Source organism: Suricata suricatta, chromosome 14, assembly GCF_006229205.1.
Source record: "Suricata suricatta isolate VVHF042 chromosome 14, meerkat_22Aug2017_6uvM2_HiC, whole genome shotgun sequence".
NCBI classification, from domain to species: Eukaryota; Metazoa; Chordata; class Mammalia; order Carnivora; family Herpestidae; genus Suricata; species Suricata suricatta.
This window is the reverse complement of record NC_043713.1, coordinates 83,199,290-83,223,654: the sequence shown is the minus strand read 5'-3', so window position 1 is coordinate 83,223,654 and position 24,365 is coordinate 83,199,290. Positions and strand designations below refer to the sequence as shown.

General features: G+C 41.1%; 1 protein-coding gene across 3 annotated transcripts; it reads right to left on the bottom strand.

Annotated features, from left to right (window-relative positions):
• Positions 1-31: 31 nt before the first annotated feature.
• On the bottom strand, positions 32-13,440 carry DENR (density regulated re-initiation and release factor). 3 transcript variants are annotated; one of them, XM_029922502.1, is made up of 8 exons: positions 13,340-13,440; positions 12,398-12,512; positions 8,268-8,287; positions 7,476-7,560; positions 5,453-5,536; positions 3,380-3,496; positions 2,334-2,473; positions 32-2,226 (listed from the first exon to the last, which is right to left on the bottom strand). In XM_029922502.1, exons 2-8 carry the CDS (start codon positions 12,501-12,503, stop codon positions 2,182-2,184), a joined length of 597 nt encoding a protein of 198 aa, XP_029778362.1. In that variant the 5' UTR covers positions 12,504-12,512; positions 13,340-13,440; the 3' UTR covers positions 32-2,181. The 3 variants fall into 3 exon arrangements, with proteins under 3 accessions (XP_029778362.1, XP_029778361.1, XP_029778360.1); XM_029922501.1 differs by having other exon boundaries at positions 13,296-13,436; XM_029922500.1 differs by lacking the exon at positions 13,340-13,440 and adding an exon at positions 12,592-13,138.
• Positions 13,441-24,365: the final 10,925 nt, after the last annotated feature.

Here is a 24,365-nt window from a genome sequence, read left to right as displayed (position 1 = left end):
TTAAAACAGAAAAGACCTTTGAAGACAGAACTTTAAAAAATTGCATGTTTTATGAAAGCTCCAAGAATTACACTGCATCTGATTTTATACTGAATCTAATTCTAACTGATGAACTAAGCAAACTCATTCCAGTCTCCCTACCATATTTCTTAAGTAATTTAGAAAATAACAAAAACAGGATCTGAAAAGTAGAATTCATCTTTAAAACAGTAATTTATCAACTTTTTAACTAACAGTGAGAAAGCTACCATGTATTTTATCTTAAGCAATAGCTGATTTACTGAGGCTTCTTTGTAATAACTAAAACACTGTAAAATCAGTTACTGTCAACATCTATATTTTTTAATACATAAAATACTATATTATCAAAGCTGGGGTTGCACTTAAATTGCCAGCTTAATTGTGGCAAATCTTTTACAATTATGACATAAGGCTATTTAAAGGTTAGCATTCTTTTTGCTAAAAAGACTGTGAAAACATTTACATAATACATACATGAAGAGAATATATGAATTAGTCAATCCTTGAGCTTAGTATATTTTAACCAAAGAGCAAACTGATGCTGCATTTTAAATTTCTGGTCGAAGAAAAGATTCACACATGTTATACACAAGAACAATTTTAATCCTCCATTATCCTGCAGTAACATCCACTGCAGGCTTTATATGGATTAAAACTGCATTTGCCAAGAACTGTGAACACTGAGAACCTTTACATGGAGTCACACAGCTGATACAGGCACATAGACATCTTCCAGCACGAACAGAATACACACACAACACATACCAAATGGTCTTGATGGGTCAATTTGCTTCATCAGATACTCATATTTAGTAAAAATTCAGTTAATGCAAAATTTCATTTTCTTAATTTACATCTTTATTACACATTTTTTCTAAGACTTTAATTATTTTAAAAAGCCATTCATTCAAGGCTGTCATTTGTAGGGCAATAAACAGTGGGTTCTAAATTTCTTAAAGGTGTCTATAGGAATTTAAAATACCAGGAGTCTTCTTTTCAATTTGTAGCACCTGACTTAAGACCTTTTATGAAAACAAGGTTTAAATTCATTTAGTGCATTCATTAAAATTCATTGTCACTGTTTCTCTTGTGAGAAAGACTCATTTCAATTGTTATTTCCCAGACTACTTAATATAGAGAGAGTATGGGTGTATATTCTTTTCAATTGGATAGAATTTTATTCTCAGAATTTATAGCTAGAACAAGAACTCACAGCATCTCTGAATGGCCTTTCACTCAAAACAATGGTGACAATAATGTATAAAATGGATTTGGGGTCTACTGCCCTACTTAACTTCACTAAACATGTTTCCAAAGTATTCTTGGAAAATATTTAAAAATACATCAATATTCTACCATATGCTGCACCATCACTCTCTAACCATTTCCCAGCTGTTCATTTATAAGAGTTGCAATTTTTTTATGAGTAACATTGTGATGAACACCTTCACCCACAGTTTTAGGCAAGAATGATTCTATCTTTAGGACAATGTCAACTGAGTGGCTTACTGGGTCGGACTGCAAATGGTTTTAAGGCTTTAGTATACTTCACCAAATAATCTCCAGAATGTGAAAACTCCTACCAACATTAAGTTAATGTGACTACGAAGTGGACTTGGTTGGTAACAATGAAGCAAATTCAACCACAAATCTATTAGGTGCCCAAGCATCTCGAAACTACCACACCAAAGAAGCAAGGAGACAATCATTAATGGTGATGAAGGCAAAATTCAAATTCTTTAAAACATTACTCAGCTTCAAATCACGATTTAATTAAATCATGATTATTTAAAGAAAATTGACTCATTAAATCAGGATTATTTTAAGATAATACACAGAAAAAACTTTGCACAAAAAATCTAGTGTTTTTCCAAAACTAAAAAGTTAAAAAGAGAAAGAGAAAAGTCAGTACCAAATGACCAAAAACTTTTATTTGACTAGGTTCTATTTCATGCATAAGCATGACAGTCTCCCCTGTTTATTAGACTTTGGCAATAAAAAAAAAAACAAGCAGCCTTATACAGAACAGTGAAAATGCCAAGGGTGAGGGTAATCTACAGTTTTACTGTAGGATAAATATATATATTTTTAAAAGGCCTCTCTCCCTTTGGCCATATCAACTCTCAGTTCAAATCATTAAATAGAGACAAATTTTCAAAATCACTTCTTTACTTCTCCAAGATCTTCGATGCTGTCATCATCCACCTGTAAAATACAAGTAATTACATCTCATGAATTGTGGTATCAAATAAGAAGGAAGCAACCCGCTTTAAAAACTTGTCTCCACAGATCCACACGTTCTATCTACTCACCTCTGGCCATTTTTCCTGAATGACATCAATAATGTCATCTGTAAAGTCTCCCTGAATGATGATTTCATCCTCTCCTGTTACTGAGGCACCACAGGAGAATTTTTGAGCAAAAAATCTTTGTGCTTCTTTTAGATCAATTTCTGTTATTAAAAAAAAAAAAAAAAAAAGAAATGGCAAGACTATAATTGGAATCATGTATCAAAGATATTTTTCCATCTTGAAATTTAATCTTCATCTTAAATTCATAAAACAGATCACCTTAATGGGTTTCATATTCCTTTCAAAATAATTACAAACTACCACAGGCAGTGGTCTTAAGAACTCAACTTACTATTTTCAAGGTCAAATAGAGCTTCAGTGCATAAAAATAGCATTATTCATAACTTATATAGTAAGACCAAAATAAACCTAGGAACATATTGATTACAAGTATTATATATACACTTCCAAGTACAATGAAGTTCATTTGTTTATCCCTTTTTACAGGAGAAAAATTCACAGCAGGGAAACAAACCTACTATATCAAGATTGTTTAACCTGTGTTGTCACAAGGAGGGACTCTGGTTTACAATTTCGCTTTCATTCAAGGCCTCCAGAAGCAGCTCTGAAGCAGGACACTGGGCCAATACCCACCTTCCCTCACCCCCTACTGTCACTCCCAGAGGCCACGGGCCATTCTGCAACCCTCTGCCATCCAAGCCTGCAGGGACAGAGGGGCAGTACCGATAGGCTTCAAAAGACATCCTACCTAGCTCTCCTCATTCCACATAAAATGTGCCAAGTAGGAATTCTGGAAAGGAGAAAGTTAAACCAGTCCCCTCTGCAAAAGCTTTTTAAATTTCTTCAAAATTTGATTTTTGAGCTAAGTTAGAAATGAAAAATCTCATTTTGTATCTTCTTAGCGAAAAATAGATCTGTGAAATTTTCATGATGTGGGACTATAACAGAGAAAGAGACAGAGCAAGATAAAGACAGGGAGAGAGAGGGAGGGAGACAGAGAACAAGAGAGAATATAGTTCCCACATCTTAAACATACTTAAACTCACCAAAAGTTGCAAGGCCACATACTCGTGTTACATATTTCTTCTTTGCTCTGGGAATTTTGGCTATCGTAACCTTTTGTGGTACAGTCTTCTTTTTTTGCTTTATTTGACCCCTTCCACCTTTATTTATTAAAAAAGAGCTCAGCATTAATTGTTTTGTGTTTAACATACAGAATACTGTCTCTAGGTTTGTTAATTTTCAAAAGATATCAAATATTAATTTCTAAAGTTTCTTCTTCTAATACAAAACTAATAAACACATGCATGAGTATTCAGCCAATGAATATTAAGTGATATGTGCCAAGCACTGTATTAAGGGCTGAGAACACAAAGATGAACAAAAGAAAACACAGTCCCTGCCCTCCAGGGACTCTCAGTCTAGTGAAGGGAGACAAAAAAGCTTAGTAAGCACTGCAACCTAATACATACTATAATAGGATCCATAAATACTGCACTAGCCTATCTTTGCAGAGGATGGCTTACTGTGCTTCCAGTAATGGTTTCATAGAAGAAATGGCATTTAAGTTCTTATAGAATAATTAACTGTCCAGATGGAAGCAGAAGGACTGGAGAGATACGATAAGAAAGGAACCCAGGAGAAAAGAGCAAATACAAAGATAAGAGAAGGCATTATACTTGAGAACTACAATTGTCCTGATGAAGGATGCTTATGTATACGTAGCAGAGAATGCCAGAAAAGCAGAAGATTACTCACCAGTCATCACAGACTACTGCATTAAGCTCTGTTACTAGACTATATTGAGGCAGAAGAAAAGCCACTGAACAACTCTACAGGAGTGAAATACCCAGATTTAGGTTTCATGAGATCACTCTACAGCATGGAACGTGAGCATCTGAAGACTAAAGCTGACAGGGAGGCCACTGGAGGCTCCTACATTAGTTCAGGTGGAAACGAATCAAAATCTAACAAAACAGTGATAACAATAATGGTGACCACGCACAGGATAAAGAGAGTAAGGAGAAGAAACGTTAACACAATTCAGAACTGACTAAAAGGAGTAAAGAAAGAGGACCCAAAATGAGTCTCAGGTTTCTGGCACAGATCAATAGATAAAGTATGCTGCCATTAACCAAAAGACATAGATTTAGGACTTAATAGGGTTTTTTGTTTGTTTGTTTGTTTTTAAATACTGCATTTGAGATGCCTATGGGACCATGCATATTGCCAGTCTAGAGACAGAGGCCAGGATTAGAGGTACAGGAATTTCAAGTGTAGAGCAGTGTCAGCAGTTGGGGATGTGAAAGAATCACTGGGGGAGAAAGCTGCAGAACGAGAAGGTATGAGGGCTGAGGAGAGGATCCTGGAAAATACAACTCTTTAGGGACAGACAAGAAGAGAAGTCTGTAGAAAAGACCAAAGAGGAGTGACAGGGAGAGTGAAGAAAGAGGTCTGTCGCAAAAACCAAGGCAGCACAGCACAGTTAGCAATTACTGAGCCACTAGTGACCCCCATTAGAGGAATTTTGTGGCATGACGGTCAGCTTAGGATGGAATGAGGCATGAACAATGAGGGACAGAGGGCAAGGACGTGAGTCTAGTCTTACTAAAGAAGTCTGGCTAAGAAGGGCAGGGCAAGGAATAAGGCAAAGACCTGGGCTTTTGAGGGAATTACTAATAAGCTAATTTTAGTCATAGGAGAGAATAATTAAGGAAGAAGAAACAGGCAGGGACAGGATCCAGAGTACAGGGATTCATTTTGGAAGGAAGAGAAAGAAGTATATGCAACAGTTACTTAATGTCCTCACTCCAACATAAGAGAATACACAGGTATTTTAATAAGGTAACAAAGTTTCCAAGACATAAACAAGATGGCTGGCTGCTTTTTACCCATGCACACAGCAAATGAAGCATGTTTTCTTAGGTCCAACTTACTGAGAAAGCCCAAATCCTATGACATCAGGTCATCCTGAGAATATGACCTGTCTCACTCTGTAGGGCACACATATGGAACTAAAATAGCAAGTAGTATTGCTGGCTTTGGCACTGCCTTCATTTCCTGTTTCCTCTGGCAGAGAGGTGTGTTTATATAAATCAAGCCACAGATTTAGGCCTTACCTCTCTTTTGCTTTTTCTTCTCTTCCTCTTCCCCTGCTGTGCCTTGACCCTCACTAATTCCAGCTTCTTGTTTGGGTGAATTTTCTAGGTTTAACAATAAAATCCAAAAGCGTTAATAATCACTTCAAAATAACCTTAAGAGCAACTTCTTACACAATTAAGGTGTCTTGCCAACAACTCAGCATGCCATTTATAAAGCAAATGATTATATTGCTAACTTCCTATCAACTCTTAATTGTGGTCGTTATGGTTGAGTGTATGGTGATAGAAGACAAAATAACGTCTTTGATACGTGAGGATTAGGATCTTTTTAGCCACATGAAAGAAGCACAGTACACTCAGGTTCCGCAGGATAGTAAACATACTCTCTACGTTAAAAGGAAGTCTGGTCCTGAATAAAAAGACTCCCTCCTCAGGTCATATCATGATCTACGCAGGCCATGTCCAGGGCTGACCATGACCATGCGGACTGAATGCAACACCCCCCTTTAGGGTTCTTACTCAACCATGGACAACTGTGTAGCTACTATCCAAAAAGGCCTTATGAAGTTTCAGAGGTTGTGCCTCTTGGAAACGATTGGAAAATCAAAATAGCAAACAACAGAATAACATCGGTACATCAGAGAGGGCTGTTCCAAGCCTAGGTTTTCCCTTCCTTCCTGCTACTGCCTTCATTTCCAGCAATCTTGTAAGAGAAGCCAATATTTGAACAAAATGAAAAAATCTGTTCCTCTGCAGTCTTCCTTTCCTCTGGCAACATCAACCCCATCTCTCTAGTTGCCAAAACGCTAGATGTCTCCTTTTCTCACATCCCACATGCAGCACATGAGAAAACCCTGTCAACTCCACCTCCAAAAAACACACCGAGAATCTGACCACTTTTCCCCACCTCCACTGCTACCATTCTGGTCGGGTCATCACGGCCTCCCGACCTGATCACCGCCATGGCCTCCTGTCTGCTCTCCCTTGTCTGCCTGTGCCCTCTTCAGTCTGTTCTTTAGCACAGCAGCCAAAAAGGTGCCGCTGAAACAAGTTAGATCTTCTAGCTCTTCTGCTCAGATCTCCCCAATAGCTCCTCACATTCTGAGTAGAAGCCAAGACCTGGCCTTGCAGGTGTGGTCCTCCATTACTTCTCTGACTCCATCTCTGACCCTTCTCCCCCTCCTTCCATAAGCTCCAGACATGACAGTCTCCTTGATGCTTCCTGAATACACAGGTAAGCTTTTGCCTTAGGGCCTTTGCACTTGCACTGCACCTGGAATGTTCTCCCGGATATCCAAAAGACCCCTCCCTCCCTTCCTTTAAGTCTTTGTTCAAATGCGGTCTTTTCAGCAAAATATTTCCTGCTCCCACCTAAAATTTCAAATTCCCTCCCCAACAATTCTTTTCTCCCCACATTCACTGCTTATCACTATTTAACATACTTATTTTGTGTTGTTTTACTTAGTCTCTTTCTAGAATATAATTTCCAAAGAGTAAATCTTTTGTTTACTGCTTTATCCTCAGCATCAAGACAATGTGTAGCATACAGTATGCTCATAAGAAATAATTTGTTAAATGAATGAGTAGAAATACATATGCCCCTAAACTATTACCCTTCTTATAAGAAAATTGTTCTAAACTGTCTCAGAGAGATAAGACACATGAAGCAGTGTGTGATTCTATGTAAGAGAGTTTAACCCAAGCATGTAAAGTGGGTTTTTTTGGGTTTTTTTTCCCATTTCAGATTTTTAATAATGAAGCTAGGAAAAATATCTAAGTACCTTACTTTAAATTGATTCATTAGTGGCACATCCCTAGAACAAAATAACTTACATTAAGATTTTTTTATTTGCAATTTCAGGATTCTTATTTACATAACTGAGTATACTCAAAAGTCTTCCACTCAAAAGTGGTTTTAAAGTCAATAGCTATGAACACAATTCTGTAACGCCCTAACGGAGCTTGTTCATATCTTTCCAATAATGCCTTATGCGCATTTGTTTCATAGACAAGCTTGGATGAAAGAAAAAAATGATCATACCTACAGTAAGTTTTGCAAACTCATTTGGAAAATTCTTCTCTAACCACTGTCGACATTTAGTGACATCAGGCATATATTCACAGTACTGAGGGAGGCGGGGAGGGAGGAGAACAAACTGAGTCACAACAGAACATTTTCAGTCAACCAGTACATTTTAATTAAAAGTCATTTCCTATATTTGCTATATTAAGAAGGATGAAATTAACTACTCCCACCTGACATCTTATCCCCTGGAATTCCCTGTTCCACCAGGAAATGCCCCATAAGAAATTAGAATTTGATTAGGCACCTCCTCACTGCAGTAATTTATTTTCTCTTCATCAAACAGAAGGGCCATTTTCTCCTTTAAGCAAACAGATCAAAACAAGCATGCCAAGCTCTTGCTCTGGGCACAGAGGTGTCTCATTATTTCTGTGACTTGCCCACAGAGCCTGACTCAGAAACTTACGAACAGAAAAATCTTATACGTAATTTAATTTATGCTCTCCTCTGCTTAGACATTAGATTCTGGCTTTAAGGCTACTCTTGCTTTATTAGCTAACTAGTCATAGGCTCCATGCAAAAGTCCAAACTGTCTAGTCAAGTGCAAACAATGTACACATATGACTCAAAGTCTAAAGAAAACTATTTAAGACCATAAAATCATTCTAATCCGAAGTTCTATAAAAAGTTGAAACTCTACTATCAAATGATAGAAAACGAAAAATTTTTAAAAAGCTCTCAGGCTAGCTCTAAAATCAATGACCTCAAATGCAAAAATTAAAGAAAGAAAAGAATTTTAAAAGGACTTACCTCTGTTGGTAATGAACAGACTGGGGAAATGGAGAGAAAAGAAAGATAAGAAAATTTAAATGTATATAAACACAGAGGGCTCATCATAGCTCTTATTTTAAATCTGACAAAGTGTTTCATTTCTACTTTTTTTTTTCTTTTAGTTTATTTTTGAGAAAGAGAGTGCTCGCGAGGGACAAGCAGGGGAGGGGCAGAGAGAGAGGGAGATAGAATCCCAAGGAAGCTCCACGCTGTCAGCACAAAGCCCAAGGCGGGGCTCAAAGTCACAAACTGTGAGATCATGACCTACACTCAAAATAAGAGTTAGAATCTTAACCAACTGAGCTTCCCAGGGGCCCCAAATTTTGTTTTTTATCTAAACAAGACTCTGTCCCTCAGTTGACAGAGCATCAAACTATACTACCTGCATATCTTAGGGTTTTACCAGAAACACTTCAATGGGTCTGAAGCTAAGTAGAGAACAAGTAAAGCTTGAATGGAACTGGTTCTTTCTTTCCTCTTCTTTTTCCTATTATGCTACGTAAGATCATGCAGCTGTAAAGCTAGAGAGAATGCTGGTTCAATCTCCTCACTGTTGTACAGGCTGCACAGGCTAATAGAAGAACTCAAAAGGTTTCCCATTTTAAATATATTTCTGTTACTAGGTCAATTGCTTATTTTGTTTTTTACTTATAAGGTGGCAAATGGAGTAGTTCAGTGTGCCCAAGATCCAGATGGGTGAGGGAGAAGAGGGGTGGAGCGCCGTTACTCATAACAGCAATGATCTTTATGTCCATTACTGTGTGTCCTCATCACACCCTGTAGGAATCACGTCTGCATTACCGAGGGGAGAGAGGAGACTTCGAGTAAGTAACCCACTGCATCTGGTTAGCAGAACAGGACTTGAACCCCGGTCTGTTTCTGAAGCTCGTGCTCTTAACCACTAAATCAGATCACACGACACACACAGGATGTGCAGCTGTGTCCCAGCCACGTGACGGAGGCAGGTCTTCTGCTCACCCCACCATCACTGTTTAATAGATGAAGCTCTAAAAAAAAGGTTAAATAGCTCAGCCAATGACAAAGGGGGTACGTGGCAGAAGAAAACTAGCAATCTAGCACCTCTTTATTTCAAGTGTAGAGTTCTTTCCACTAAAGCACTCCCTGGTTAGCCAGAGCTCTGCAATCCTCCAAGTTCATGTTCAAATACCAGTAGGTACAGACATCCAGCCACAATTCAGGATATAATTGTAGGTTAAATGCCATTACAGCAAATATGAAAGCTACATAACTTTGTATGCCATTTCAAAGACTATTCAGTTCAACAAAATTCTAATACAATGTAAGAATTTGGACAATTCTTCCAGGTTCACTGTTACTTGCTTTTAAAGTCAGTTTCCCTTTTTGCAAACTGTAGCTTTGCAACACAAAGATCTAACAGTTACCATCAAATTTCACATCACTAATACTGGAAAAACACGAAGAACAAAAGCATCATCATTCATGAGACCTTTGGTTACAGTCTGAATGTTTGTGTCCCCTCAGAATTACTATGTTGAAACCCAATGTGATAGTATCAGGAAGTGGAGTCTTTTGGGGTATTATTCCTTCTTCTCAACAGCCCTCGAAGTAGGCTTTTTCAATGGATAAGGGAGCTGGCTAAGGTCACACAAGTCAGTTAACGGCTGAGCTGGGAACCAAACTCTGATGGACTTCAGATGCTGAAGTCAAGATCTTGAAGACAAAATGTCTCCCCAGAAATGATCATCCTACCCAGCCCTGTTCCTCACTCTACATCAACCAGCACTCTGCTCCAATCAGCCTTTTCTTTTCTTACTTATTTTCATGTTTATTTATCTTGAGAGAGCATACGTGCCTACGTGCACAGGGGAGAGGCAGAGAGAGAATCCCAAGCAGGCTCCGCATGGTCATCACAGAGCCCGACACAGACCTGGATCTCATGAACAATCCCATGGAACCATGAGGTCATGACCTGAGCTGAAATCAAGAGTCAGACGCTTAACAGACTGAGCCACTCAAGTGCCCCTCCAATCAGCCCTTTCTTTCCCTTTCCCCTGAGAAAACCACATGAAATCTTACCATCATATCGTTCTTAAGAATTCCTATGGTTTTCCTTACAAATTCTACCTAGTATCTAAGGCCTCTCATTTCCTTGGAAATTTCCCTATTTCTCTCTGAACAAAGGCCTTTTCCTGAACTACTCATAGTTATAATCAGTACCCTCTAATTTAGAATTTAGTATTACCTAAGAGCTTCTACAACTCTTTGAGCAAGTTACCCTGTCCCCAGCCTACTGCCAGGAATATCAATACAAACTAAGGAGGGAAATGAAAATAAACCTTTCTTGACAAGGTTAGGGACTTCTGGGCAACACAAATTATGGCTTGAGTGGCTTGCATATTTAGTGCAATTGTTCAAAAGTCACCTTAGCAGTGACATAAGCAATTTAACAGGATGTTGTATACTGTATCTCATTAGTTCTAAGTTTTTTTCATTTTTATAGGGATGCATCTTATAATTATTGCATGTCAATCTTACAGGGTTTTTTCCTTGGTGGAACATAAAATAATGGAGAAGCTTAGAAAATATGGAGCCTCAGATGAAACAGTATAAAGAACAACAGCTCTTAACTACATCTGACTAGTACATTTCTCTAATAACAACATTTATTGTAGTATGTTCTCATGTTAGTTGCTATGTCAGGAGTTTTATACAAATCACCTGACTCAGGATATAATCATCATTTTCATTGTACAGACCTTAAGAAACAGACCTCTAATCCTCAACTGAATTAGGTAACTTGCCCAAGGTCACATAGCTGGTAATACTGGAGTCAGGATCAAACCCTGGTCTGTGACTCCAAAGGCAAACAAGAGGACCAAATAAGACCAATAACAACTCAATCAATCCTATAAAAAGTTCCCCTGCCTTACACTTACTCAATTCCTATATTCTTACTAAACTATTTTATGATAACTTTTACTATCAAAGCAATAATAATTCTTACTATCAAAAACACCCCCTAAATGACAAACAGATGAAATTTTAATTCCGTGACCTCACCTCTCTTCCTATACTACTTAGACTCCAGATGAGGTCTCTATTACACTCACTGTTATACTCCAATACCGTGGATCTTTCCTGGCTTACTCACTACTCAGTTCCCCAGCACCTAAAACATTGCTAGGCACACAGTAAATGGTCAAAAATAGATCCTGGGATGCCTGGGTGGCTCAGTAAGTGTCCGACTTCATCTCACGTCATGATCTCACAGGTTTGTCAGTTAAAGACCCACATCTGGGTCCGCAATGTCAGCACAGAGCCTGCTTGGGACCCTCTGTCTCCCTCTTTCTCTCTTCGCTCCCCCCCACTCATGCACACATACGTTCTCTCTCTCTCTCTCTCTCTCAAAAATAAACATTAGAAAAATATATTTTCTGAAAAAATTAATATTTACCTTCCCTTTTGCTATCTTGTACCTTCAAGTTTTTCTGACACTTTCCAAAATGCTAATACAATTAGAGCATTTAGAATTCACGGATAGTCTGTACCGAAAATGAGGGAAAACACAAAGAATCCTGGTTCAATCTAACACATATCTTATCAGTCAAACCAAGAACACTTTCCCAAGACTGTCCTACTAGCCGTCACTCCAACCTCTTAATCTTCCATTCCCTACTGACACCCACCCTATACTCTACTCTACACAATACAAAGCTGCTCTTCTCTCCACAGACAACGCATCAAGCCTTTTCCTGCACAGCTGTTCACTTCATCTGGGAGGCCCTTCCCGAAGTCCTCATCCAGTCTGTCATTTCTGAAGACTCCATATATCTTCCAAGAAGTCCTCCCTCGGTTGAAATAATCTATTTGCATGTCTCTATTCCTCCTGGGCGTAAGCTTCTCCAGGCCAAGTGGCAAGACACAGGTCACACAGGTTACAAAAATCTGTTAAACCACGCCTCCTCTTCACCAATACCTGCCCTCCCCGCCCATCCCACCCCCAGGTAAGGATTTACCAAATAACAAGGACAGACGAAGCAAGGATTAATAGAATCAAATGTGAAACTACCATCACAGTGCATAAAAATTAAATGAGTAAAAGCCATTTTCTGCTCTGTAACACTTGCCTCCACAGTAGAGGACTCGAAGCGGGTAGTCTGCATCTAACTTGGTATTGCCCCTCGGCTCTCCTTTGCAATCATGCCCAACGGATTCAGAAATATCAGCAGCCATCTCACAAACCTGTAAGCAAGGAAAATAACACATGTTCACTATTTTGGACCAAGATCCCAGAGAAGCACTGTTGAGATGGTAGTCTCACCTCCGCCCACGAGAAATACCTAAACCATAAATCTGTTGCAATTCTGTTCCTAAATGAAGGAAGGATACAAGCTGCACTAAGATTCATAAAATATGAGCGATTCTGGGTGCACCACTACCAGCTCCACAGGTCTACAGGGAAGCAAGTGACAGTAGCTAGAGGACCGTTGGATGGGGGAAGAGACACTAGTGAAAAAGGAAGCAGTGGGGATAATAGGATGGGAGAAGGATCCGTAGTGACTGGGCAAAAGGTCTGGGGGTGACTGGAAAGGATGCAAACTGCAGCAATAAAGGCCACAAAGCAGCTGTACGAAAAGAGGCTAGAAAAGCCTACGAAGAAGGGGTGGGCGACTGGAGGTGCCCAGAATACAGGGTGTGGGGGCAGCTAAACGCCAAGGGAGGGACCCAAGAGTAGGGAAAGGAGATGGGAGTGGGGGGGCGGCGGGGAGACCAGAATCTGAAGAGAGAAAATGGGGGCAGAAGAATCAAGAAGAGGCAGAATGTAAGAGCACTGAGGCGACAAGGGCGGCCAGGTGTTAGGGGAAGATCTGAGGCGAAGGGGCAATCCCGGGGACACCAGAGGGGCCCATGTGGGCGGGGGTGTGGAGACGCTCGGCCCGGCCCCCTTCCGCCGGGCAGCACCTCGGCTTCCCCCATGCTCTCTACGAGCTTCTCGGAAGAGGGAGAGACACGAGGGATCGTTACCCAGGCGGTCGAACAACCCCCGCCGCCTCCGCTCCCGCCACTACCGCCAGCTGAAGCGACACATGCAACTCCTCTTCCCCGGCCAGGGCCGCCTGAAAGCCCGTCTGCCAGCCGCGGTCCCGCGAGACAATAAGCCTTTATCGCGAGATTCAGGCCGCCGCTGGGCGACTGTCGCGAGACGCCTGGAGGCGGAGGCGGAGAGGAATTGGGGAGCATGCGCGTTTTCCTCGGGGGCGGGGCCAAACCTCCGCGAAGCCGACCGCCGATAGGCGGTGCTCGTTACCCGCTGGAGAGAACGAGAGGTCGGCGGTCCGCAAGCGGAAGCGAACGCTGATGGGAAAGTGGGGACGTGTGCCTAAGTCATCAGTGACTCCCTATTAATGAGCTGGGGAATGTTGTCCCCTGTCTGGGGTGCATCCTGGAGTCCTGACTAACCCCCAGCCTGTTGGATAAGTCACTCCGCGGGGAGATGGTAGCTGGAAAAGGCATTTGGTTTCAACATCTTTCCTTACATTGGCTGAATTATTCTTGAAAAGATAGCGTCAACACTATTTAGATGGTTCTCATCGCCCATAATCTCACCATCCTAACAGCTATTTTCATCACCTTCCTCCAAATTTACCTATCCTTACATGTATTGCAAATTGGAATTACTCTCTCCCCTCTTGCTCTCTCCCAGCAGCCGGAAGCCTGGTAGACATAACCACACATGGGCGTGTTAGCTTTGCTTTCATCCACTATTCTCATTTGGGAAAATCCCTACCCGTACTCCACCTGAACCCCATTTGTGAAATGGGAGTAATATATAGTGCTTTTAGAGCTATGAGGGTTAGGAAAATGATGAGGAAAAGTGGTGGAGCTTGCTCTTCTGTATTTTGTTTGGTCCTCCACCTCATTTCCCTCTTTCCTGACCGACTTCCTTTGCCCCCACCACCCTTAAATTTTCTGCTCACTATTTTGTGTGAGCACAAAACCATCTGGCATAATTTTTTCCACCAGAGACTGTGGTCTCCACTTGGACATCTTTTTCTAAATAAAAGAGGCCCCCAGCCCCTCCCACAGAAGAGTCAATTCCACAAAACTAGTGCAAGTTGTTCCCAATGTGGTTGATTTCAATAGTAGTAGCATTCAATTCCAATAACTTCCATTTATTGACACCCACCTTCTATGTGCCAAGAAACTGCTCATTTGGGGGTACAAAGTCCCGGTGAATTCTTTTCACAAAATTTTCTTGGGTTCCTGTTGATATGGAGAACAAAGGCAAAAGGAAATGTAGATAAAATTAAATTTCCTTATAACATGAAGCCCATTGACAAATATTTGAAGCAAATACAGAGTACAACATTCTCCAGGAACCCCCTACTGTTTTAGTGTTAATACTTAGTACAACTAAACCTTAGGTTGAGAATAGCTAGGCCTCTAGGGTCCTGTAACTTTTCTTTAGCATATGAAAGTCCTTCTGAAGGCCTCCATTTAGCCTCTACCTCCCTCAACTCCATGGGATATACTCAGTCACTCCTCACAACCCAAGTGCAGCTCTTTTAAAATCACCTTTTGGGGGCATCTGAGTGTTTCAGTCAGTTAAATGTTTGTTTGTTCATTGTTTTGTTTGTTTTGAGAGAGAACTTGAGAGCAAGGAATGGGCAGAGAGAGAAAGGGAGGGAGAGGGAGAATCACAAGCAAGCTCCACACTGTCAGCACAGAGCCCAACACAGAGCTCTGTCTCCTGAACTATGAGATCATGACCTGAGCTGAAGTCAGACGCTTAACCGACTGAGCCACCCAGGCACCCCTCAGCTCTCAAGTTCTAAAGGGAGGAAGGAACCACATAGTAAATAAAATTTCCAGTGGTTTCTCACCAGGAAGCCGCAGACTTGGAGAAGCAGTGGGATTATTGCAAAGGATATAGGAATCCACATGTCTGGGTAGCATTGCCAGGAAATTGACTAAATATCTTTCAGACCTAAATATTACTATTTTCTAGTGTAAGTCACACTTTTGTTCCAATAAAAATCCAAAAATGGAATCTGATTGGCCTGGTTCCAGCTGCACCCAGCCCTACATCAATCAGCATAAGTAAACAAGCCCTGAGTCAAGCGTCCACCTTTGGAGCTGGATGTAGAGAGTAGGAAGGGCACAGCCCAGAGGAAATTTGAGGTGCTATAACCAGAAGAGGAAATGATGCTCAAGTATCAATGACAGACGTCCACTACAGCCATCCTCATACTCACATGTGCTAAAAATTATTAAGTAATCTAGTATAATTATATACTACGTATAAAGGTGAAGCAGACTTCCTTACTAACCTACTTTGCTTGAGAGAACATTGTGTCCAGCTAGAGACTTGATTTCCCAGCCTCCCTTGCAGGGAAAATGGCTATCAATAAATGGCCTCCAGGATCCTTCTGAAACATAGGAAAGTCCTTTTGGAGGCCATCTATCATTGACACAGCTCTGATCAATGAGATATAGGTAGATGGTAGGGGGGCATCCCTTCTGGCAGGAAGCACTGTGAAAGATTTTTAAATAGACCAAAAGATAGCATTCTCTTTGGTGTCATCTTTCGCTACCTTTGAGATATTTTAAATTTTTGTAAGTTGTAGAAAACTGATAGTAATGCAGTTGGCTCTTATCCATAGAAATTCAAACGAATCATGTCTGGTGGAGCTGCAGTGGATTATTTCTCTGTTGGCTACTTTTCCATCTACTTGTAAAGTCATTGCTTCATTCCTGATTACCTGTGTATGTATATATGATTGCCCACGTGTGAATGTTTTCTTCTCTTTGAATTGGCTTTCACATCTACTGATTTCCTTATTAGTTAATAAGTGAAATAAAATATTTAGTACATGTTTATTTTTTGAAGAGTCATGCTTTTATTCTTTTAGAAATTTGTCATTTAATACTTCTCAAATAAAAAAGCAAGGCCTCATGTTTACAAAAGAAAAGAGGGGCGCCTGGGTGGCTCAGTCGGTTAAGCGTCCAGCTTCTGGCTTCGGCTCAGGTCAGATCTCACGTTCGTGGGTTCGAGCCCCGCATCAGGCTCTGTGCTGACAGCTAGCTCAGAGCTTGGAGCCTGGAGCCTGCTTCCGGTTCTGTGTCACCTTCTCTCTCTGCCCCTCCCCCTCTCATGCTCTGTCTCTCTCTGTATCAAAAATAAATAAAACATTAAAAAATTTAAAAAAAAAAGAAAAAAAAGCCTTGACCTTTCTGTCTTCATTCAGACTGCACAGTAACATAAACCATCTTGCAACCACGACAGGCTAGCCTAAGAATGAAAGTACATATACCAAGAATTTGGGACTGGAAATGTATAAACAGCCTGTGTTCCTGATAGCACTGTCGGGTCATGACTGCCTCCCTTCTGGGGCTTCCTATTGTGAAAACTCTCTGCTCCCCACCCCCATCTGTTTAAACCAATGCAGTAGGGTTTTCTATTACACTGCAGAATGCATTCCTAAATTATACTATCAGAAAGCCAGAAAAGAAAGAAGTAAAGAAGGGAAGGAAGGGAAAGGAAGAGAAGGGAAGGAAGGAAGGAAGGAAGGAAAGAAGGAAGGAAGGAAGGAAGGAAGGAAGGAAGGAAGGAAGCAAAGGCCAGATGTTTCGTTTAGCACAAGAGGGAAACCCTGTGGTCAAGCAAAGCATGACTGAAGAAAGGAACAAAGGTGAGCCCTGACTACAGGTTGATGGGGAAATAATGTTGCAAGACCAGTCATTCAGATGAAGCATGACGGAGGGGCATTCTGACACTCACTTTCTGAGAAGTCCTCTAGCAAAGAAAAGGAAAGAGTTTGCCCTGGGCTTCTTGTAGTAGAAGGGATTTCTTATCACATGTGACACCTTCTCATGAGATCATCTATTTTCTCAAGAAGTCATGTGTTTTATTTTTCCCATCTTGGGGCTACGTTGGCCCTTAGCCAAACATTTGCTGGGCATTTTCCACCCGGGTTGGAGTGGATATTTGTTGATTGTCTTTCTAGCATCCATTCTCTGTAACAGGCCCATTTTAAGTTTGGAAGGGTTTGTCTGTCCTCCATACTATACCCATGTGGTCCAATCAGACCTTCATAACCTCCCATCCAGAGGTGGAGCATGTGCGCCAGGTCTAAGGCAATCAGCATGTGGTATCCTGTTAGTAACAGTGATTAAATAATTCAAAGGTGGATTGATTGGAGTGAATTCCAGCATCTTTTTGAGGGAGGTTCTAGAAAAGAGACTCCCTCCTTCCCACTGGAACTGAGTCTCAAAAGGTGCACAATAGGGGCGCCTGGGGGGCTCAGTCGGTTAAGCGTCCGGCTTCAGCTCAGGTCATGATCTCACGGTTTGTGGGTTTGAGCCCCACGTCAGGCTCTGTGCTGACAGCTCAGAGCCTGGAGCCTGTTTCGGATTCTGTGTCTCCCTTTCTCTCTGACCCTCCCCTGCTCGCTCTGTCTCTCTCTGTCTCTCAAAAATAAATAAAAAACATTAAAAAAAAAAGATTCACAATAGAGTTGCTTGCAGCCACCATGTGGCCTGACAACGAGGTCCATACGAGGGAGAGCAGAGGTGAGGGGTAGAGAATGTTTGGCCCCTAATTCCAGCCACATTTGAGGTCTGCTCTGAACCTGGACCTTCCAGTTGTAAGAGCCAACAAATTACAATTTCTGCTTGGGCCTGTTTGATTGGCATGTCACTTTCAAATTAGTACTGATGAACACATAGGTTTAGGGCTAGGGCAGCCCTTATAGGGATTTATTAAAATCTGTTCTAGCCTAATGTTTCTGTACATTTTTCCCCACTATGACACACACAATGGATACTATGCCCTTGCAGAGTATAATCTTGTAAAACAACAAAAACAACAATTCTATGTTTTGATGAAAGCCCTAAATGAGTGCAAAGATATAACGCATTAAAATAATTTATAACTGGGGCACCTGGGTGGCTCAGTTGGGTGAATATCTGACTTATTTTTTCTAAGTTTATTTTTAAAAGAGAGAGAGACAGAGCTCATGCTCTGGGGAAGGGCAGAGAGAGAGGGAGATGCAGAATCTGCGGGGCTCAAACCCCGAACTGTGAGATCATGACCTGAGCTGAAGTTGGATGTTTAACTGACTGAGCCCCCCAAGGGCCCCTGAGTATCTGACTTATTATTTCTGTGTGCTGACAGCACAGCTTGAGACTCTCTCTCTCTCTCTCTCTCTCTCTCTCTCTCATCATCTCTCACTACCCCTCCCCCACTCGCACTCACACTCATGTGCACTATTTCTCTCTTTCTCTCAAAATAAATTAAACATAATAGCAAACATAATAATAATGATAAATACAATAATTTCTAACTTTCACAATTACTTATAATACGTGCTATGGACTGTGGCAGATTCAATGAGTTGTCACTGATTTTTTTCTCTTCTACTCAATAAGGTGTTTTAGAGTTAGAACAAGGGCTGGCCCACAGAGAAACATCGTAGACTTAACCTTCAATCCGGCTCATTCCTTTAGACAAATAAATTTTCAAACTCTAATGGTTTCACGCCTACTAAGAATAAATTAGCAGACACATACCATACATGCACCTGAATTCAACATCCCAGTGGATCAAGATGACCACGGAGGAGAAATGCTTAGTGAATCGGGCTCAGTTTATTCCCAAGCCATGTGAGCTACCTTCAAAACCAATAACTTCTTCATCTGTTAGTCCCAGTCTAACAGGGAAATTGAAAAAAATGTATTTGTTTTTTGAAAAGAGAGCTTTTGTCATCTTTCTATCCTAAAGGATGGATATCCTTCCAGAATTGTTCCCTCAGAAAAAATAGGGCCACCTGAGTGGCTCAGTCAGTTACACATCTGACTTTGGTCCAGGTCATGATCTCGAGACTTGTGAGTTCAAGCCCCATCTCGGCCTCTGTGCTGACAGTTCAGAGCCTGGAGCCTGCTTCAGATTCTGTGTCTCCCTCCGTGCCCCTCCCCGACACATGCTCTGTCTGTCTGCCTGTCTCTCTTTCTCTCTCTCAAAAATAAGTACACATTAAAAAATTTTTTTTTAAAAAGAAAGAAAAAGAATTGTTCTCTCAGGGCCCCTGGGTGGCTCAGTCGGTTAAGCATCCAGCTCTTGAGTTCAGGTCAGGTATCATCTCACAGTTCAGGAGTTTGAGCCCCATGTAGCACTCTGCACTGACGATGGGGAGCCTGCGGAAATTATCTCTCTCTGCCGTTCCCCTGCTCATGCCTCCCCCTCTCAAAGTAAACAAACATTTAAAAACTGAAAAAAAAAAAGAATTACTCTCTCAAGAGCAAGATGATACCTTTCTCTAGGATCTTTGAGGTGCACACTGGTCCCAGTTTTAGGCACCGTTGGGTCCTGGAGATAAAAGAACATATTCACGAATCTATCTGTCTCAGAGAACAATAAAGCAAATGTGAAAAGTGCTTATGCTTGATGGTTCTGGGTGAATGTGTGGGAAGGACTTTGTACTAGGCTTGCAGCTTTTCTGTAAGTTTGAAGTTATTTCAAAATTAAAGTTTGTTTAAAAAAAAGCAAACGATTTCTTTCCATCTCATGGCTCCTTCCCTAGGCTTTCTTCATATTCCCTAAATACTTAGGTTAGTTTCTACTAGTTTATCCATCCCTGAAGAGAGATAATCTTTTCCAATAGTTCTAGCAAACAACTCAAGTTAGTATCTGCCAGAGACTGAATGTTTGTGTCCTCCAAAAATTCACACGTTGAAATCCTAACCCCAATATGATGAGAGCAGGAGGCAAGACCTTTGGGGAGGTGATTAGTTCATGAACTTTTATGATGAGATTAGTAATTTTATTAAAGAGAGTCAGAGAGTTTCCCTTCCTCCATCTGTCACTTGAGGACTGAGAGAGGACAGCAATCAATGAACCAGGAAGCAGACCCTGTGAATCTGCCCGCACATTGATCTTGGACATCCCAGCCTCCGGAGCTGTGAGAAATAAATTTCTGTTGTTTATAAGCCACACAGTCTAAGTATTTTGCTACAGCAGCACAAATGGACCTAGACAGTAAACCATTAGCTTCAAGTCCTGTGCCCACCAGGATGAAATGATCTGATTTGCCAGGCCAGGGCACATGCCCGATCCTTGAGCCAAAGGATGGAACCAAATCCTCCTGAACCTCAGAGATGGTCAAATCTTAGGGATGGTTGAGTCACCAAAGGAAACCAGGGATTAATGCTAAAAGAGAGCAGATACTAGGAAGACAAAAGCACCATACAAGAACCCCATTGTATGAGTGCTTGATCCCAGAAGCCCTGCTCAGAGGGAGAAGGGACAGGGGACTGGGCTAATAGGCAAGGAGCAGGCACAACAGATGTTAATGAAGACCAACCTGTTCTGCTTCTCCCAAAAGCAGATGTTTCATAAGGTCATTTGCTCTTCTCGCAGTGCAGGGCTGACAGGGAGCACAGCCAGTTCTGCCGTAAGAGACCCGTAAATATTCAACCTAGAGGAAGACTAATTTACAAAGATGATACAATTTTATCATGACGGGCGGCGCTTTCAGCTCATGGTGAAACCCGTCTTTGCTCAGTCTAACCAAAGACACTCCCTCCCTCGTGTAAGGGGCCCAAATCTCCCTGACATTCTGAGAGTTGTGTTACAATACATTTATGTCTCTCCTTTATTCTAAAAATATTACAGAATATTTAAATAATACAGAAGAGTGTCTAGTGGACATTGAAAGTCTCTCCCTCTCCAGGGTGCTAGTAACAGTTTGATGCAAATAATAATAATAATAGGAATACTAGTTAAACTATAAATAGGATATACACTGTGTGGTTCACTGTTCTAAGCACTTTACATAAATTAACTCATTTTGCTTCATATTAAACAATGTGAGGATGGGATCTAGGTGGCTCCATCGGTTGAGTGTCTTGACCTTTTTTTCCCAATGTTTATTTTTTTTTGAGAGAGAGAGAGAAAGACACACACACACAGAGAATCCAAAGCAAGCTCCAGCTTCCGAGCTGTCAGCTCAGACCCCACCGCATGGCTCAAGCTCACAAACTGTGAGATTGTGCCTGAGCCGAAAACTCAGATGCTTAACCGACTGAGCCTCCCAGGTGCCCGGAATGTATGACTCTTGATTTCAGCCCAGGTCATGATCCCAGAGTGTTGGGATCAAGCCCCTTGTCGGGCTCCATACTAAGCATGGAGCCTGCTTAAGATTTTCCATTTCTCAGGGTGCCTGGGTGGCTCAGTCTGCTGGGAGTGCGACTTTTATTCATGTCATGGTCTCATGGTTCATGAGTTCGAGCTCCACATCCAGCTCTGTGCTGTCGGCGGGCGCAGATGATCCTCTGTCCCTCTCTCTCTCTCTCTCTGCCCCTCCCCCCTCTCAAAAATAAAAGTATACGTTAAAAAAAATTCTTCCCTGCTTGAGTGCTCTCTCTCTTAAAATAAATAAATAAATAAACAAACAAATAAATAAAGAGGGGCGCCTGGGTGGCTCGGTTGGTTAAACATCTGAGTTTGGGTCAGGTCATGATCTCAAGGTTCGTGAGTTCGAGCCCCAGTTGGGTTCTGGGCCTTGAGCCTGCTTTGGATTCTGTATCTCCCTCTCTTTCTGTCTCTCAAATATAAACATTAAAATAATTTTAATAAGAAATAAATAAATAAGAGCAAAAAAGAAAGAGAGAAGGATGTGAGTAACACTGTTTCCATATTACACATGAGGAAACTGAGCTTTAAAGAAGTGAAGTAGCTTGCCTGAAGATCTCACAACCAAGTAGTGAGAGAATCATCTTTAAACCCAGCCAGTCTAACTTCGGAGTATGTATTATTCCAGATTTTAAAAATGTATATACATTTTTTGAGTTACATTTCACATAAAATTAACCATTTAAGGTGTACAATTCAGTGGCATTTAGTACATTGTTGTGCAAACATCGCCTCTATCTAGTTCCAAAATATTTTCATCACCACCCCCTAAAATTTCTGCATGTATGAGTCAGTCACTTCCCATTCTCTCCCATATCCAGCCCCGCCACCCCATAAGCACTAATCTGCTTTTTGACTCTATGATTTGTCCAATCTGAATGTTTTGTTTAAATGGGATCATATAATTTGTTAATTTTTGTGTCTGGCTTGTTCCATTTAGAATGTTTTTCAGGTTCTCATACTTTGCAGCATGAATCAGTACTTCACCCCTTTTATGATGGAATGATATGCCTTTGTATGTAAATACCACAATTTGTTTATCCACGCATCTGTTGATGAACAGTTGGATTGTTTCCATCTGTGTTAGTCATGATTCTTCAGAGAAAGCGAACAAATAGGATGTATATATATTTGGAGGTTTGTTTTAAGGAATTGGTTTATGGGAATTATGAAGACTGGCAAGTTCAAAATCTGCAGGGTGGGCTGGCAGTCTGGATGCCCAGGAAAGAGCTGATGTTTGCAGTCAACTCTGAAGGCCATCTGCTGGCAGAATTCCTTCTCATTTGGGGAGGTCAGTCTTTGTTCTAGAAAGCCCTTCAACTGATTGGATGAGGCTCACCCACATTATAGACAGGAGTCTGATTTTTTAAAAAGTTTGCCAATTTAAGGGCATCTGGGTGGCTCAGTTGAGCATCCAACTCTCGATTTTAGCTCAGATCATGGTCTCACTGTTCATGGGAGTGAGCCCCACATCAATCCCCGCATTGGGCTCTGCACTGACTGTGTGGAGCCTGCTTGGGATTCTCTCTCCCTCTGGCTCTGCCCCTCCTTTCCCTCAAATAAATAAATCAACATTAAAAGATTTTTTTTTTAAGTTCATCATTTCAAATGTTAATGTCATCCCGGAACATGGGTGGCTCAGTCAGTTAAGTCTCTGACTCAGGTCATGAGCTAACAGTTCATGAGTTCAAGCCCTACATTGGGCTCTGCACTGACAATGCAGAGCCTGCTTGGGATTCTCTTTCTCTCCCTCTCTCTCTGGCCTTCCCATGTGCTGTCTCTCTCTCTTAAATACATAAAAACTTTAAAAAATTTTTAAATAAAGGACTAAATAAGTGTTACTCTCATCCAAATGACACCTTCGCAGGAACATCTAAAATATTTGACCAAAGATTTGGGTAACACCCAAGTGGACATATAAAAGAAACTATTACACTACCTTTTGGCTACGTGATTAGTGCGGCCATGAGCATTCATGCACAAGTATTTGTTTGAGTCCTGTTTTCAGTGCTTTGGAGTATAGACCTAGGCGTGGAATTGCTGCGTCATGTGACAACTTGATGCCTAATTTTTTGAGGACTCACTAAATTGGTTTTCACAGCCGCTGAACCCCTTTCCATGCCTTTTAGGAACATGTAAGGACATATCTATTATTTTTTTAACTTCCAAAAGTGGGATTATGCCACACAAATTCAGGTGCATTTTTTGTGTGTTTTGGTTTTGTTTTACACTTAACAATCTACCGTGGACATCCTTCTGGGTCAGTACTTACAATTCCGTCTAATTCTGTATGAAGCAGAGATGCTTAAATCAGGGCCTGGACCAAAGGATTAGTGAACAAATGAATGCTACTTTTTTAAAAAATAAGTACACAGCACTTTGCTGAGTGAAGTCACCATAACTTATTTCAGTCCATATTGATAAAGATTTAAGTTGCTTTCAATTTTTTAAACTTTTTTTAACATTCTACTAATTTTTGAGAGACAGAAACAGTGTGATCAGGGGAGGGGCAGAGAGAGAGGGAGACACAGAATCTGAAGCAGGTTCCAGGCTCTGAACTGTCAGCACAGAGCTTGATGCAGGGCTCGAACCCACGAACCATAAGATCATGACCTGAGCTGAAGTTGGATGCCCAACCGACTGAGCCACTCAGGTGCCCCTTTTTTTACTCTTTATTATGAAAAATATATAGAAGCAGAGGGAATAGATACTGAATGCCCATGCCCCGCCTCAATCCAGCTACAACAATAAAAAACTCATAACCTCTCTTTTTATATTTCTGCCTCCCTCCTGTTGGATCTTGAATTATATCCCAAATATTGTGTCAGTGCATTTATACATATTTGTTTCTAAAAGGCAAGGGACTATTCTTTAAACACAACTGAAATGCCACTATCATACTG